Source organism: Mustela nivalis (genome assembly GCF_964662115.1).
Source record: "Mustela nivalis genome assembly, chromosome: 5".
NCBI lineage: Eukaryota > Metazoa > Chordata > Mammalia > Carnivora > Mustelidae > Mustela > Mustela nivalis.
In genome coordinates, this window is record NC_139024.1 from 55,845,635 (window position 1) to 55,863,638 (window position 18,004).

The window sequence follows — 18,004 nt, forward strand, 5'->3', positions numbered from 1 at the left end:
ATGAGAGATCTCACCAGAAACCAATCATGCTGGCATTCTGATCTGGGAATTCTGGACTCCAGAACTGTGAGAAAATAAATGTCTGTTGTTTAAGCATCCAGTCTGTGGGATTTTACTATGGCAACCCAAGCTAACTAAGACACAGTCTCCTCCTTGGTTTCCAGGATACTGCAGTCCTCTTGTTTCCCCCATTCTTTTTGATTCCCTTGTGTTTATTGCCTTTAGGTTTTCCTTATTTATATCTTATTTCTCAAGTGCAAGTGTTCCCTAATGTTCTTCCTCCTACTTTCTTCTTAAGTCATAACCACACTTTTGGCCACTTTAAACATTCTAACAATTAAGCCTCAAATCTAGAGCTCTGGCTCAGACCTTTCTTTTGAGCTCCTGACTTAAATCTCTAAATAACTTATGGCTGCCTCTATTTGGAATGCCTTTACTGCATCTTCAATTGATTAAGTCTGAAACCCAACTCATCAGCATCTCCCCAGTTCTACATCTGTATTCCACCTTCCTTCTAGCTGTATTTTTCCAGTCATACAGGGTCAAATCATGAGAGTTGTATTCTAGGTTTTATTTCTTCATTCCTCTCTGCAAACCAATAATCCAACTCTAATGTATCAAGCTCAGAAAAGTGTTTCATATTCATACCTGGGGTTGGACTTTTACTTCACTGCTCTATTTTAAAATTCTTAACCTGTCATTTGGCGTACTGTAACACTCTATTGATTAATCTTTCAGCAGTCAATCTCTTCCCATAAAGCTTACACATGACCATAAAAATCACAAAAATCCTTAATGTACCTTGCAGTTTATATAAAAAATACCTAAGTTCCTTCTTAAGACACTGATTATTATCAATTATTATCAATAATCTATCCTCTTTTTGTAGGACAAATTTGCCCACCACTATACTTCTCCATGTACTTCATTCATATCAGATTCCACAGTGTGGCCAGAAAATGCATTCACATTTCTAAAGCTTCATTACATGACATGCAAATGTTTTCTCCTGTTGAAAACAACCTTTCAGGCCAAGTTCAAACGCCACTTTCATCAAGAAGTTTTTTCCTGGGGTGCCTGGGTGGCTCAGTGGGTTAAAGCCTCTGCCTTCAGCTCGGGTCATGATCCCAGGGTCCTGGGATTGAGCCCCGCATCTCTGCGGAGCAGAGAGCCTGCTTCCTCCTCTCTCTCTCTTCCTGCCTCTCAGGCTACTTGTGATCTCTCTCTGTCAAATAAATAAATAAAATCTTTAAAAAAAAAAAAAGAAAAGAAATTTTGTCCTATCCTTCAGCAGGTACTGCTCCATTAGCTGGACCTAATCTCTTTCTTTCCTGACACCCACAATGTTATACTGTGGTATTATGGCACCTAATCCAGCATAGTTAGTTATATTTTTTGTTTCCCTTACCATATCACAAGACTGATACAGTCTGTGCCTGCTTCTTATATCTTTCTTTTATCCTAAATATTACCTAGCACCACATCAAGTATGTATGTGCTTTTAAGTTTACTCTTGAAACAATGACTGATTTAATAAATGAATGAATAAACAATTCATCCTCCGTAAATATTACTCTCAAGTAGTAAAATTCTATGACAAGTACTTAGATAAAATCTTTTGATATTTACTCTAAAAGCAAGGGAATATTTACAATACTGTCACTTTTCTATAATACTTTTAAAGCCATTTATTGTATGATTACAGCAAAAATAATTTCAAAATGACAAATTTCTCATTTACAAGCTTATTAGAATAGTGACTGAGTTCTTTCTATGAAAGCAAACAAGTTATTTCTATTTGATTGTGATGTCTGTTGGCACCTTACCATATTTCCTTTCATAATCAAAGGAAGAAAGACAAATTAAAAGGCATACCCGGGGCATAATCATGAATGCTGCGGGCTTAGTGACCTCTACTTGTGGACAAAAATGTTTCTAGCAGACCAAGAGAAAAATTTCCTCAGAGCATCATTCTATTCAGTATGTCACTTAGCTTTTGCACTCAGTAGAAACATACATTCAAATGCGTAAGAAACAATTGCAAGAGCATAATAATATTCTATTTATTTAGGAACCTATGCTTTTTTAAAAGGCTTTATTTATTTGAAAGAGAGTGCGAGCAGTGGTGAAGGTGGGGGAGTAAAGGAGGAGGGAGACGTAGGGGGAAAGAATCTCGGGCAGATTCCAGGTTGAGCATAGAGCACAGGAGCAGGGCTCGATCTCAGGATCCTGGGATGAATGATCCGAGCCAAAACTCAGGGTTGGTGGCTTAACCTACTGAGCCACCCAGGTGCCCCTAGGGACCTAGATTTTAAAATTACTTTTTTGCATGAATCTAATGCCTTTTTGTGATTGTAATTGTTTTCAGTCCTGCATGCAAAAGGGGTGAACTGTCACATTTCAGCTCCATGTACTGTTAGACTGGCACTCACTGAGGTTATTTACCCAGAAAATAGGAGTGTTAGTTTGACATTTAGTCATTAATATACCTATTTTTTAAAAAAAGCATGTCATTTACATATTATTTTAACTTTTTGGTTGCATAGTGTTAACTCATTTTGCTTAAAGAGAAGTGATAAATAATTTGGATCTAAATAATTTAATTATGAATGCCTGAGAATTTCTATATTCCCTCTATTGCCAAGAAAAGAATTTTACCACTATCTTTATATAAGGTTAAGCTTAAATATTTTCCTATCAGAATACATTGAGTTACTTCAGCTAAAGAAATTAGAGCTGTCAAAGGCAATTATGCTATTCAATCAACCTTCTAGAGTAGGATTCTGCTTAATTAGGCATCTAACTGTAAGTAACCCGAACACACAATTTATTGGTTAAACTCCTTTTAAATTACACTTCAGAAAATATAAAAGAAGTGTCCAGACCTTTGGTCGTATCACATGGTTAGTTGTAAATTAAATTTTAAAACTGCAAAAAACTTTTCAAAAACAGACCCACGACGTCATCCCTCCCAAGTATCTCAGAAACAGCCTCTTATGAGGATGTAGTCGGACTTGCAACTCTTCACAATAATATTCAAACAGATCAGTTGGAAGCTCTTCATTACAGCAGCTGTTCTGTGTTTATAGCTACATATGCAGACTGCCGAACACCCTCAGTGCACCATAAACCTAGGAATTACACATCCAGAATGGTAATAAACTCATCGGGTGATATGCTCTCCAGAGTTTTCAGACCCTTTGCTACAGTTGGCAAAACTCTGCTAGATTTTAGTTGCTGTAGAAAAATATTAGATTGTTGTGGTTTTTGTAAATTTGGAGACAAACCAGAAGCACATAAGATAGAAAGAAAAAAGGTAAGGCACTGAGATTATTATTATTTTAAAATTATAGTCTCATAGAGAGTTAAAAGAGAAGCCACAGAAGAATGAATCAGAAAAATAAATAAATAAGTGGCTGTGTTCCATAGAGCTGTAGCCTCAACTACTCTGTGGGTCGGCTCAGCTGTGTGCTACATCCTGCAGAGGCTACAGATCATATTAAGAAACCTGCATGCTATTAATTAGAAGTATACCATATTACTCTGAGAGTGTTGATAAATTATAGCTAACAGATAAGCAAGCTATTGGTTAAATAGCACCTCCTAGACAACCAATCTAATTTAGAACAAACTGATTTCTCTCTTAAAAGCAGGATCCCAAATAAAATGGATTTCTAACTTCATAATAGTGAAAGGTATAGTCTCAGGCTTATAAGGAAAGAAGTTCCATTTACAAGAAGATGATCAGAATGTACAACAATGTCTGGCTGCAAGCGAGTTGCTAATAAGAACGGTTAAAGTCACATCAGCTTATCCCGGCAGCAAGCACGGTATACTATTCATCAGTCACTGCTCTAGGACAGGTGCTCATGGAGTTCTATGCACAAGTGTGCATAAAATCATTGGGAGAGCTTCCATAGATGCATATCCCTGGGTACCAAGAAAGATACCATGATCACATAGGTATCTTCTTTCATCAAATGGTTGGAACAGCTTTCAGAAATAACAATGATCCAAAAAATCACATAAAAGTTTCTGAAGAACCATAATAAAGGCAGAAAAATCAGAAACACGGATTGTATAATGGTAGGTGGTAGAATGGATCCCTCATGAAGCCATATGACATGGGACAAAGGAAATCTGTTAGTATCTACAAACAGTCCAGCTTAGAGTGTTCTCTTTCTCATTGTGTTTCTTCCCACTCCTTCCCTCTTAATGGAAATTGTTATGATGCCATTTTACATCTGGACTCTGTGGCTATGGTCTATTATTTTTTTCTCGTTTCATGGCACTGTTCATTTGCCTTCATGCTTACTGTTGAGTCCCTGCCAGGGGGCTGCTCCTGATGGCATGCTGGCTAGCATGAAAAGCCTGGCAAGGGAAAAAATGACTATGTAACTTTTATTATCCGTGTTTTATTTAGGACTTAAAATGGATCTACCAATGAGCAAACATGCATTATGATCTTAATCCTTAACACTGAAAAATTACTATTTATTACTTGAAATAATAATAATTTCATAGATTAAAAAACACATTTTGGGGGTGCCTGGGTAGCTCAGTGGGTTAAGTCTCTGCCTTCAGCTCAGGTTCTGGGATGGAGCCCCGTATTGGGCTCTCTGCTCAGCGGGGAGCTTGCTTCCCCCTCTCTCTCTGCCTGCCTCTCTGTCTACTTGTGATCTCCCTCTCTGTCAAGTAAACAAATAAAAAAAAATCTTAAAAATAAAATATATATATATATATATATATATATATATATATATATATATTTTCCCACAGACTCCTTCATCAGATCCTCAAACCAATGATATGATTTCTGGAAAAGATTCCCATGGTACCTCTTGACAAGTAAAGATACAAAACACAGAGGTTTAAGGCATGTACATTTTTTGACATAAGGTAAGATGAGAAATTTCATGCCAATTCAGACCTAGGCAAATAATATCTAACTAAATAGAATTACATTCACAAGTCATAGAACTTCACAGTGACTGAGTTTCCTCACTTATAAAATGAAGGAAAAATAAGACCTATGCCCCTTGTCTTCCTGGCTTGTTCAGGTAGGTGAAAAAATATACAATAATCATATATGTTATTATTATTTGTATTAAAAGTCTTCACTTTTAAAAGGTTGTTTCAGAAAAAAATTAACAGTGTTAATGGGGGAAATTGAGGACTTTTTGGATGGTTAAACTATCTTTGGAATTTCAAGTATCTGTGTCAGTTTGGAGCTCTTCAACCTTATCTAGTTTCTTATTTCTTCTGGTGCTTTATAGCTCAGCAACAAACCATTCTGCTTGTACCCTTGCAGTAGAGGCAGCACAACTCTTGTGTAGCATTATGGAACGTCTTTATTACAACACCCATTGATGCTCAGTAAGTAAGAGGGGCATGGAAGGATCGCTGCTCAAGGGAACTCATTCCAGGGCAGACTCGTTGCTAGTTGCACTCAAATTATGAAATAGTCGGATTTCCCCAGGTGCTGAGTTTCCTTCTTTCCATCCCAATGATTAGTGAATGATACAAATAACTCAGAAACTTTATTCAATCATAGTCTAAACTAGAGATTAGAATTAGAGTTTGCATCTCAAACCCAGACCTCAGAGAAGTGTTGATATTCCATAAAGGAGGGGACCCATGTGAAAGGAAAAATGTATTAGAAAAGAAACTGAAGATTCTAGGTAAGAATAAGAATATCCTCAGCAGGTTGTCACTTCTACAACAACCCCAACAACAACCTTTATGCTCCTTGCTTTTTCAAGGGAATGAGAACAAAGAAGACCTTTAGTATTCCTACTGCCAGAGAATGTGAAATTTGGAAAAAAGGAGAAAAGAGTAAGAAAGGAAGTGAAAACTGTTGGGGAAATGGAAGAACATAGTTAGTCAAATAGAAGTAAAGAGAAAAGAGAGAGGGGGAGGTAAAGCTGGGTCAGATAACTCACTTGGCATTCCCTGCCCCTGGCTTCTTTCTTCGGAAAATGTTGAGGAAAGTGTTGGAGCGGCAGGGCAGCTTGCCATCGCCAACATGCATGCGGACTACGTCAGAGGTGGTGAAGGCACTGCGGACATTCCTCTCAGGCTTGGCAATAATGATGTACATCTTGGGAGTGAACATGCACCCCAGGGCCACTGTTACACTGAGGCTCACTGCAAAGCAGGTGGTAATGATCTTGTAGTTGCTCCCAAAGTAAATGGGCACAAAAGCCAGCCAGATGATGCAGGTGGTGTACATGGTGAAGGCAATATATTTGGCCTCATTGAAGTTGGCGGGCACATTGCGGGTCTTGAAGGCATAATAGGTACAGCTCATGATGAGGAGTCCATTGTAGCCCAGAGGGGCCACCACACCCAGGTTGCTGGTATTGCAGATAAGGTAGACTTCCTTGATACTTGGGTAGGACAGGATGGGCATGGGGGGCTCCATGATGATCAAGGTTACCACCAGCGTTAGCTGCACACTAATCAGGATTGAGGCGATGATCACCTGGGCCCAGGCACTCATGAACCTGGGCTTCCGGGTACAGATTTTCTTCTTACTGCCAGCTAGGATACGTGCAATTCTGTTGGTTTTGGTCACTAAAGCAGAATAGCACATGGCAGAGGAGAGGCCAACCAGAAGGCGCTGGAGGTAGCAGGATGTGGTGGTAGGCTTGGCAATGAGGGTAAAAGGGCACACATAACCAAGGAAGATGCCAGCTAGAATAATGTAGCAGAGCTCCCGACTGGAGGATTTTACCACTGGTGTGTCCCGGTACAGCACAAAGATGAGAGTAACAAACAAGGTAACAAGTATGCCCAGGCAGGAAAAGGCGATGGCTATAATGGATTCTATGTTGCTCCACTCAAGATAGCGCACAGGAATAGGTTCACAGCCTGTAATGAGAAAAATAGTTTTAATTTTTTTTTAACTTTTTCTTTTCAAGTAGGCTTCATACCCAGCATGGAGCCAAATGGGGGCCTTGAACTCACAACCCTGAGATCAAGACCTGAGCTGAGATCAAGATTCAGATGCTTAATCAACTGGGTCACCCTGGAGCCCCAAGAAAAAAAGTTTTAAAATCGAAGATTTCTGCTGATCAGTAATAACACTGCTTACTAGTTACCAGAGGCATAGCTAGGTGTACATCTTCCACATTTTGTGTTATTTTAATTATTTTTTGAAATGCCTCATTATTACGCTAATAAATGTATACCATTATCTTGTCAAGACAATTGTATTCCCAAACCAGATCTCATCACAAGACTAATGTGACACACTTGAGCCTACAAAAATAATCTTTTCTCCCAACACCAGCTTTATAAATGGGTGCCACTCTGTGGGTGGAACTTCGTTCTACACTTTCAAAAAAAGAGAAAAAGGAAACTAAACTGTTTCCTGGGAAGGTTAAATTAGTGATGATGTGACAGAATAAGTTAGTAAGAAATACACTAACAAAATTTTTATTTCCACATAGCTATTGTCCAGAGGTAAGTCTAACTCATAGACAAGTACTATTTTGGTCAACAGAGTGTTTTATTCATATATTTTATATGAATTCTTTAGAAGAATCTGCATTTTCCCTATTTATTACATGTTACTTGCTTTGTCTCACCCCTTGAGTTATGTATGATCCATCTGTGGCATCTGGGGGCACTTGTGTTATCAGCTTCTACTAGATATACCAAGGAAGGATGAATGCCCCTGTCACCCATCTCTTAAAAGGAGAGATGTTCCTAAATAGTTGGCTCATCTTTTCCCTCAGAGAATAAAGACTGTTTTGTATTTTATGGAGAGAGAGAAATTTGTCCAGTCCTGGAGACAACCCCATCGGAGATACTTGTGTTTGGTCTGGGGCCAGTCTTTCCCAAATTGTGAGAATAAAAATATATCCCTGACTTTAATAAAAAGACTCATTGTTCTACAGCCATGGGAACAGAAACCATCAGAACCTTTTACTCCTGTTCAATCAACAACAGCTCCCTTCAACGAACATGATTTCTATAAGCCAGTCAGTCAGTGTCAACCCTTTCTTCTGATAATCACCCAAGTAGGAACAGACTCAAGGCAATAAATGAGCTCCAGCCATTCACAAGCATACAGTCTTGACTGATCACAGTGGCCCCTTTCTCTTGTGTCAGAGGTTTATCTATTCAAAGTCTCAATCTTCCTGGGAGAACTTCTGCTTCCCCTAAAAAGTCACATTTTAATCCTAAATCTTCTCATTTCCTTGAAAAAGTTTAGAAAAGAGATTAGCTAGACACATAATTTAGAATAACAGGAACTATTACAGGGGGCTTTTGATAGAACATATTCAATGACTTAAAATATTTAAGAGATAAATGAGATAAAATATTGAATAGTCAATACTAAGCTTTTTTTTAATTGGCATATTGGGCTTGCTAAATAAAATTCAAATTCCAATATAGTCTTTGTCAAGGCCTTTATATTCTGAAAGCTAGCCTTCTTTTCATTCTTTTTTTCTATGCAACTTTACCTGGTTTTGTAAATGAGCTAGTCTGTCCTTAGAGTTTTCATTAGAAAAGAATGCCACATTTTATATTTTTAGAACACAAGTTAGATCTGTGGAAGTTGAATTAAAACCCTGGTCTAGAGCCAAATTAAGAGCTATAATTAATAATTTTCCTAAACGTCAGAGATACAAGCAAAATATTTTCTGTAGAATTCAGGATTTTTATTAGACACTTATAGTCCTATACTACAGATATGCACCAATTAATTTAATTAATTGTTAGCTTCATGGAATAAAAGCAGCAGATTAGAAAAGAGAAGATTTAAATAACCTAGTGGTGTAAAGTGTAAAAAACACAAAATGCATTACATAAGACAATTTTGAAAGCTTTTCTTTAAACAAAGATGCAAAATTATAAACTAAATAAAGATAAAACATAGACTTTATGACATCTTCAAATAATTCTGAGGTAGACTCAACACCTGACAAGAAAAACTATACCTTCTCTTTCTGTAAGTGGGCTCAGACTTGAATTAGGGGAACCAAAGAGAAGAAAATGTTAAAATGTAAAATTACTGACTTAGAAAATATCCAATATGTGACTAGATGTTTCTGGAGAGACTTAAAAAGTAAATATGCTAGAAATCAGTATTATTGTGGATCTTTAGGTTAAACAACTAAAGGGGCCTCTATTCTCTATGACCTGGAACCTGTACAAAAGGAAACCTATAGATACTAAACAGAAGTGTCATTTAAAGAACCAATGTCCCACATTAGCTAAAATTCCAGACTACTACTTGAAATCTGTCCAGTGACTTAACTCCACGGCAAAGGCTGTTGTTACCCAAGAACTCCTTGTTCTTCCCCTGAAATCCCAAGGGAGGCAATACCTCTTTTTTGTTGATATAAGTGTCTTAATGTCTACCAATAATCTCACTATTAATAGAACATCAGATAATTGGCTTAATAAAACCGAAGAAATGATGAAAATCGTTAACAATCTTATGCCCCAACCCAAAACTTGTACTTTGAGATTATTATTAGAAGGACACATTATTCTCTGTGACACAAGACCCACAATTTTAATAGCTAGGATTAACTTCTAGACAAAATGTACTATGGTTTCCTACAGATGATCAAATTATAGCTGTTCTAGTCATGAAAATATCTATACTATGTATAATTTTAAAAAATTAAGGAATACTGTTAGCCCCAGAATCCCTATGGACAAAAGACTTCACAGAAATAGGAAGATGGATTGGAACAGAGCAGATAAACATATAGATTATCACATGTACCTAGATTATTGTAAATCTTTTTTTGTGTGTAAATATGAAAATGATACACCATAATCTAGATGTATTAATTCAACAACATAGCCCATATCAAAGAGCCACTGCTCATTGTGGTAGGTTCACAGTAAAAAAAGGGTACTGTAAAAGTTATAGATACTATAAAATACTTAGAAATACAATGGAAATATTTTAGAGATTATCATGCTAAGCAGAGTGCTCTGACTAAAAACCCTGGTAAAAGCATCTCATATAAAACAAATAATTTATGATAGTAACAAATCCATGAAGAATTTCAAGTATTCAATTATAGATACATAAAATATGACCAGAAAAGAAGTTCTTAAAAGAAATTCCAAATATTTCATGATTGTGTTCTAAGATTCATGAAGATAATATCTGACAAAACCATAATGGCCATCTGACAGTGCCAAAAAAAAAAAAAAAAAAATCTACCAGGGATTGGATAAAATCCTGATGGAACAAATGAAAAAATTCATTTCAAGTAGGGACAAACTGGCCACAAAATTAAACACTATTGGGGAAACATTTCCAGGACAGCAGATGTGGCCAGTTCATGCTTCATTTGTAATTAAATCAATTAGGACAAATTGTAAAGGTGGAGGCATTAACTGAAACAATTGCAAAAGAACCTTTGAGTTACTCCAGAGTGGCTGTATACCGTTTTCTCCCTCTATGGTTTATGAATATGTATTAGTCTAAACAGTGTGTTTATTTTGCAGATGGGTTGAAGCATTCTGTTGAAAAGCCACTATACTTACAAAGGCTAAAATATGATTAGATTTTGTGATCTTAGCACATTCCAATTGGTCAATCTAGTGATATGGGAACATTTTCAGAAGAACATTTATTCATGAATTTAAATTACACAAGCCTGTCTTCATTCCCAACCCTCTGGACAAATTAAAAGAAACCTTAATATTGTTGCAGGTTACTCCCCTTAGTGATTTTAAAGTGAGATCTTTAGAGATCTTCTGCTGAGATCTTCCAGAAGCTGAAGCCCTCGTGGAATTTGACTGTTAACTGAAGTTTATAGCAAGCTGATGATTATACAATGGTCTGTGCAAGATCATCTGAAGAAGATTCTTACATATATCATACTTCCCTTTGTATGCTTTCTTATTCATTCTTCTTTACTGATTTAAAACTACATAAATTTGAGTTTGTCTTTAGTGTTCACCTTACTAGGAATAAATATTTGCCTAAATCTGTTTTACTAGGCAATCATTAACTCAATAATTCAACTATATCAAGCTATTGTTAGATATATCGTACTAACTTCCAATAATGATACTTTTTGTATATGTAAAGATTCCACAACTTCAGATATTTAAAAGGACTCAGAAGATTCATAGAACATACTCATGTAATGTTTTTTATTTAAAGGCAAAACATTTAGTATAGTAAGAGGAAGTGCAGGTAATCACCAAGGGCCAAAGGGATATCCCAGTGCAAGTGCCCTAAGATCCTTACTCTCAAGGGCACACTTCATCTTTGAATTGAGAGCTCAAGATGAAAGTTCCCAGTGAACTCTTTTTATGACCTTCATGCTATATGGCCAAGTCAGCCTATCTCTAATCGCCAGTTGAAATCCATCAGTAAACAAACTGGTTTTGGTTGTCACCAGTGGAATTTCAAACTCTCAACTGCATATTATGAATATCAGTCTCCTTAATGTAGCCAAGAGTTAAAGACAGGTAGGTACTCAGGCATCTCCACAGATAATCAGAGTTGTCCAAGCCTAGCTATAAATCAAGCCTATTCTACACAGTGTACTATATGCAAAGGAAGAAAAATATGCTTGAGTTAGAAGGAGATATAAGTATCCTGTGCTGCAACAGTAGCATTATGTCAGCAACACCTCAAAACAATATACTTACAACTCTACTGTGATTGCTTTATTTCTTGTGAAGATCCTAGATTCTTTCCCTACAGGGAAGCCAGGGTTTTCAATGATAATCCAGGAATACTCAAAACAATAAATCGAAGATAGGGACTGATCACTTAAATTTTAAACAAGCTTTGTTTTCTCCTTCTTTTTCTTATTTCCTTTCCTTCTTTTTTTTTAAGACATTCTAAATTTTAGATGCATTAGCTTTGATTCCTTGAGAGAATTAGCTGTAATATCCATATTGTCCATATATGTAATATAATATGTAATGTACTTTTTTGTTCTGTTTTGAGGTTTAAAGAGTTGTTCAACTAGAAGGAGTTACCTTCAACCAGTGGTGAAGACTGTCCTGGCCCTACCTGACCCCCAGCACCCAAAACTAAAAGCCTTTATGTGAGTTTTACATACTATATATAAAGCCTCTAAAACTTAGGGACCTGGCAGTATCTGTGGTTACAGTTTTCCCAGAGAATCCAGACCTATCAGACAAGTTCATTTCCCAAGAATCCAGAGCTATCAGACTACAAATTCCTGAGCAAAATCCAAGACAAGTGGTAATAACTCTGATCTGAGGAATAGGAAGTTAGTCCTAATTTTTAAACAAATATTGGTTCAATTGTAAGATCCAAATGCATTGGAGGAAGTTATTTTTAATACTGGATTTCTTCCCAATTAGGTTAAGACATATTTAATATGAATCAAAGAAATAAAGTCCACAGGTCTTCGGACATTTAATAGCAGTTACAATAATACTTCATAATTAATAAAGCATCATCAAAATGCTTTCTTTAGTGTTATTACATTAATATCAATTACGTACAAGGAGAAATTCTGTTTCATGGTCAGTGCTCAACTTAAATGTCACCTTCTCTATGAAGGCTCCTCTCTTCTTTGCAGGGAGAAATAATTGTTTTTTTCTCAGTTGTTCATATGACATTTTGTACACACTCCTGTTGTAGGACTTAAAATTGTCTAGTTTCATAGGTAGCTCCTTCCCAGGATATAAACTTTATTTCATTCACGTGTATGTTTCCAGTTTCTCCAAAAAATGCTTGGTACAAAGTAGGTGGTAGTGTATAATATGAAATTTAAGTAAGTAAGTAGATAGTGTAAGAAGTCATAGCAACTGTTGGGATAGAAAAAAATAGTAAAAATTAATTTCTATTACTTAATATTTTAATGATAAAATTTAATGTAGTTTGGTTTTCTGAGGAACCTTCTTACCCTATTCGATTTTTAAAAAGAAATAAGTAGCATCAGATTACATATAATTGGTTCATGAATTGTTAAACTACTGTCACATTTTATACCATGACAGAAGAAATCCCTGTTTATGCATCATAAGAAATAAAGTGTGAAATTTAAATGCTGAATTAAAATGTACATTTTCCTAAGAAGAAAATGTGAGAAACTTATTAAAAGCTTCAGAAAGTGCATCCTCTAAGTAATGTATCATTTTTTTCTTTATAGCCAACAAACAATATATTCTAATGAAAACAATAACACATTTATAAACAGGTATTTATTCATTAATATTAGAGCTTTTGGAGCATGTGTGGAAAGTAACTATCTCATAAAATAATTTTATGCCTATTAACAACCTTTACATTCAGTAAAAAAACACCATTTCCTAAAGAAGAACGATTTCTCATTTTAACTAAAATTCAGTCCAAAAAAAAAGAGAAATCCACCTTGTGAAAACAAATCACCTACTTAAAGGCTATGCATTACTCCTCCGAGTATTTCTACTGGTTTTTGGTATTCTCTGCTTGTGGGTTTTCTCTTTTCACAACTACTGCTACCATGGCAACCACCAAAACCACATTGCCATGTAGTGCACACTTGCTCTGAGCCTGACATGGCACCAAATGAGTGGTAAATGAGACCACACTGTCCATTCATGTGTAAGACTGAAAGGAATCCAGAAATGATAGGTGTCATTAAAACTAAGTATAAGCTAAATCAGAGATTTGTACTCTGAAAGACCCTAAACATAAATTGGCACAATAATTATATATATGCTCCAAAAGTATCCACTTGCCTATTTTGCTATTAGAAAAGGGTTGTCTGAATAAAAAATCAGAAATGATTAAAAAAAAAAAAAAGACTGTCTGAGTTGTTGCTTGGTTCAACTCATTTGATGCTAAGGTGACTTTTATGCATGAGATGGATGATAGACTGAATATTTTAGAAAATAATCACATTTTTTTTTTTTTTTATATCTAAGTATAGTGAAGGAAGGTTTTTTTTTATGCTATATTAACTGAAAGAGCCTTAAATCAATCAATGGTGATCCTCATTTGTTAGTGGGCAAAAAATATACCTACAATGGGAGATCTCTAGAGAATAAAATATATGACTTTGAGTTCATTATTGTAACATATTGGATCTTTTAAAAAAACCTTTTTTTTTTTTTAATTTACTGTCTTAAAATAGGACAGAAGTTCTTTACCAGGTATGAGATAAGCTCCAATCAAAGTAAAAAAAAAAGGAGCCTTAGGAAAAATTTGGGGAAGCCCCAAAAAAATGTAGACAAAAAATTTCTTACACCTCAAAGCCAGGACTTCTGATTTCTAAAATCAACCTGAGAAAGGCTAGCTTTCTTTGTCTTTGAGCCTCTTTCCAGGCAGCTGTAGTCTCAGTCAAATAACAGAGAGGACTGACTAGTAAGTCAACCCTCTATTTGATATAAAAAGGCCCAGCTGGAAGCACACACTATGAAAGAGGATAAAGATGTGAACAGAGACACAGCATGAGTGGGAGAGAGGTCTTGTTGTCCAAAAGTGGCTGAAAAAGCTTTTCCAAGCCAGTCTATTGCATGTAGCAAGGATATAAGTTAGACCTAGGGATAAAAATCCTGAGTTCTCACAGTGGCTTCTCTATTAACCAAATCCATTGACCTGGATGAACTTAGGTAAGTCCCTTCTTCTTTCTACTTCTCTCAATAGAACTTTTATTAGACAGCTATTGTGTTCAAGGCACTAGACTATGAGCCAGAGAATAATGTTTCTCATAGGATGAGACAGAACCAGGTGCCTCAGAATTTGCAGGGTCCCTTCTCAGAACTGGTGAACAGGATTCTCTGCAAATGGGTAATATCTGGGTAACTTTTAGGCATATTTAAGTTGAAAATCAGTTTTCCATGACAGAATAAAAATATGATTGAGATACAGCTTTTATCTTCAAATATATTCTAATCTAAATTCCTTTTCTTTAAAAAAAAAAAAAAGGCCTTTGTACTGAATAATTTCTAAAAGCTTTCTGACCCTCATTTTAGATTAACTTTTTCCAACAAAGATTACCATTTTACAAGGTACTCTCACTGAATAAGTCAAATTTTCATTATGTGACCTGGTTCTACTTACCCAGTCATTTTTGATGTGTTCTGAATAAGTCATACAATTTCTTAGTTGCTATTCTTATTTGGGAACAGATGAAAAAGTAAAAAACAATAAGAAATGTTACCCTTTGTAATGATTTTCAATAATACCCAGGGAGGCAATGAACTGGGCTCTGCTTCTAACTATTTGCATGACCTTGGGCACACAAGTACACCTCTTTGGGCCTCAACTTCCCCTTTCTGAAAGGAGGAATGAGATTACTCACATGACAAAATGTATTCAGATGACAGTTTCCATGGCTCTATTACTCTTAAAATTTGTGAAAAGTATTTGTGAAACATCTCTCATGTGTGTGGAAAACAAAATTCACATATTTGAACATTGCTCTTATGAAATTTACAAACTCATATAATCTATCCATATGATACCCATTGATTTTTACTAATAAACCATCTCTCGCATTCATATATTCCTCTATTTCTGCTGCTGCTGCCCTCATGCATGCCCTTGGAAATTACTCATTTGAACCAATGCAACAGTTTCTAGCTTCTGTTTTTCATCCAATCTCACTATACTCCTCAGACTGCTAGTCTGAGCTAGTAGAAGCATCTTTCTGAGACACAAATACCAAGGTGCTATTTGCCTATTTAAATTCTTCAGTGGTTCTCCTGCGCTTAAAACCACAGTCCAAATTCTTAGGAAAAGGTCAGGAAGAATCTTGTATCATCCACCACCAGTCTCATTTCTGCCCTTTGCTAGGTCCTTATGTCTACTAACCAACCCCACACACTTATTTTGTGGTTTCCCCCAAATGTGTTATAGGCTTTCATTTTCTCGTCTTCTAGTTTTTCTCTGGAATTTCTTTCATCTCCTTATCTTCCTAACAAACTTTATGCACTATAAATATCTCTTCTATATTAATAACAATTTTATATTATTTTTACATGTTTCTTCCCTGATAAGTTTTAAGCAAAATAAAGTAATAAAGCAAGATACATTTAAAGCAAAAAAAGTACTGTCTCACACATGTTCGAGAAGTGTTTGCAAACATAAATGCAGGTAACTAGAAATATCTTCAAATAAAATTTTTAAAAAGAAAAACAGAAAACAACTGGCATACCAGAATACCCATTTAATACACTTTTATTTAGATTTAAAAAATGAGCTTGCTTTTCAATATGGATGATTGAAAACTTATAAAGGTTTCTATGTGCTCTTTGACATAAGCATTAAAAAGTGCACGTTATTTAAACATCAAAAAGGACAAGAGTTGCTCATTCATATTTTAAACAATGGGCATATTAAGAAGGTCCACAATCAGGCACAAGATCTAAAGTAGGGCACTTCTTACCTGTTAGATCTGCACTGGGCCACCACCCTAAGTCACAGGCTTTACAGGTGAACTCATCTTGCACGTATTCATTCTCTTTGCAGGCTGTGCAAATCCAGCAGCAACTCACTTCTCCTTTCCGTATGACCTGTAACACAGGGATAGTCCATATGCCTTAAAGAGGGTTTCCCCCAGAAAGCCTTCTATATCAATATGGACTTGTTTTTATACTATAATAAAAAAAAAGAGTAATTCTTCAAAAAAGGAACCTTAAGTACATGCATTTAAATATACCTGATTATCTTAAGAGTTCAGATGTGAATTTCAGGTCATTTTATACTGGGTTTGGAGGCTTTTCAAAAATATTATATTTCAGGGGCGCCTGGGTGGCTCAGTGGGTTAAGCCGCTGCCTTCGGCTCAGGTCATGATCTCAGGGTCCTGGGATCGAGTCCCGCATTGGGCTCTCTGCTCAGCGGGGAGCCTGCTTCCCTCTCTCTCTCTCTGCCTGCCTCTCCATCTACTTGTGATTTCTCTCTGTCAAATAAATAAATAAAATCTTTAAAATATATATATACATATATATATATTTCATAAAGAGAATTGATGACATTATCTCTTTCAGAGTTAAAAAATGAAACAGTTGAATTTTATTATTTATACTCATTTGTATTATCCTCAGAAAAATAAAAATAAATTTTTCTTCTCTGAAAGAGCAATGTTTAACCACAGAAGTTCTTATATATTATTTTCTTATTAATGCACAAAAATCTGAGGAATTATGGAATTTTATAATTATGAAAGTCTCAGTAACTTTATATACATAAAAACAAAATGATTGCTAAGAAAACCAATCCTGTTATTGGCCTGTGACTTGCTCTAGTGTACTTAAAAGATTACATAAATTGTTGGAAGAAAAATTACTAGTCCAAAATTACTGAAGAATCGTTTATTATTGAAGTGTAGTAATTTAAACTTTCTCCAACTTTCAATCTGTTTGGTAATCAAATTTCACTTGACATGATACCAAAAAAAGTCAAATCACACTGCATTTAAAGGGATTTTCTTGTAAGCACATATTTAGATCTTGCTTTCATCTGCAGTCTGAGAACTTCTGCTTTTTATTAAAATATTTCATACATTTACATTTAGTATTATCATTGGTGTGGTTGGAAATGAAGATTCAGACCAGATGCTGGACATCATGTACATAAGGTATAGTGTGCTGGATGTTTTTCCTTGAAGAAGTACTGGTCTTTGTTCTGGCAGGCAGCTAAACTGCTTGTGACTCAGAGCATTGTTTTTAACCTTTTAGAAGTCTAGAAGAGTCTCTACTCTAGGAATAATTAAGCCTCATTATTAAGGTGTGACTCCCTGGGGTTTCTACTTAATCCCTTGTGTATTCAACAAGGTATCTCCACTCTGGTTTGTGGAAAATAAGACAATTCCTGGATCTGTGTATGCTCAGAGATTCCAGCTTCCTAGTAACTCTTTCTCACTTGAATTTTTGAATTTTGTCCTACTCGTACACACAGGTGCAGACCTGTGTTCAGCCAAATGCTTAAGAGAACCTGTATGTTAACTTCTAGGACATTTTCAGAATAGTTCTATCCCTTATACCACACTACAAATTCTCACTCCCTTGGCCTTCCTAAACTTTGATTTCTGTCTTCTTTAATTA

The 18,004-nt window shown here is 35.7% G+C and overlaps 1 protein-coding gene across 4 annotated transcripts in view; it reads right to left on the minus strand.

Moving 5' to 3' along the window:
• The window catches only part of GRM1 (glutamate metabotropic receptor 1), a 413,465-nt gene that overhangs the window by 35,022 nt on the left and 360,439 nt on the right, over positions 1 to 18,004 (minus strand). For all 4 annotated transcript variants that reach the window (XM_082730357.1, XM_082730358.1, XM_082730360.1 and 1 more), the window contains exons 6-7: positions 16,347 to 16,473; positions 5,943 to 6,873 (exon numbers count right to left, since the gene is read on the minus strand). In XM_082730357.1, coding sequence (XP_082586483.1) covers positions 5,943 to 6,873; positions 16,347 to 16,473 — 1,058 coding nt within the window. The remainder of the gene's footprint in view (positions 1 to 5,942; positions 6,874 to 16,346; positions 16,474 to 18,004) is intronic.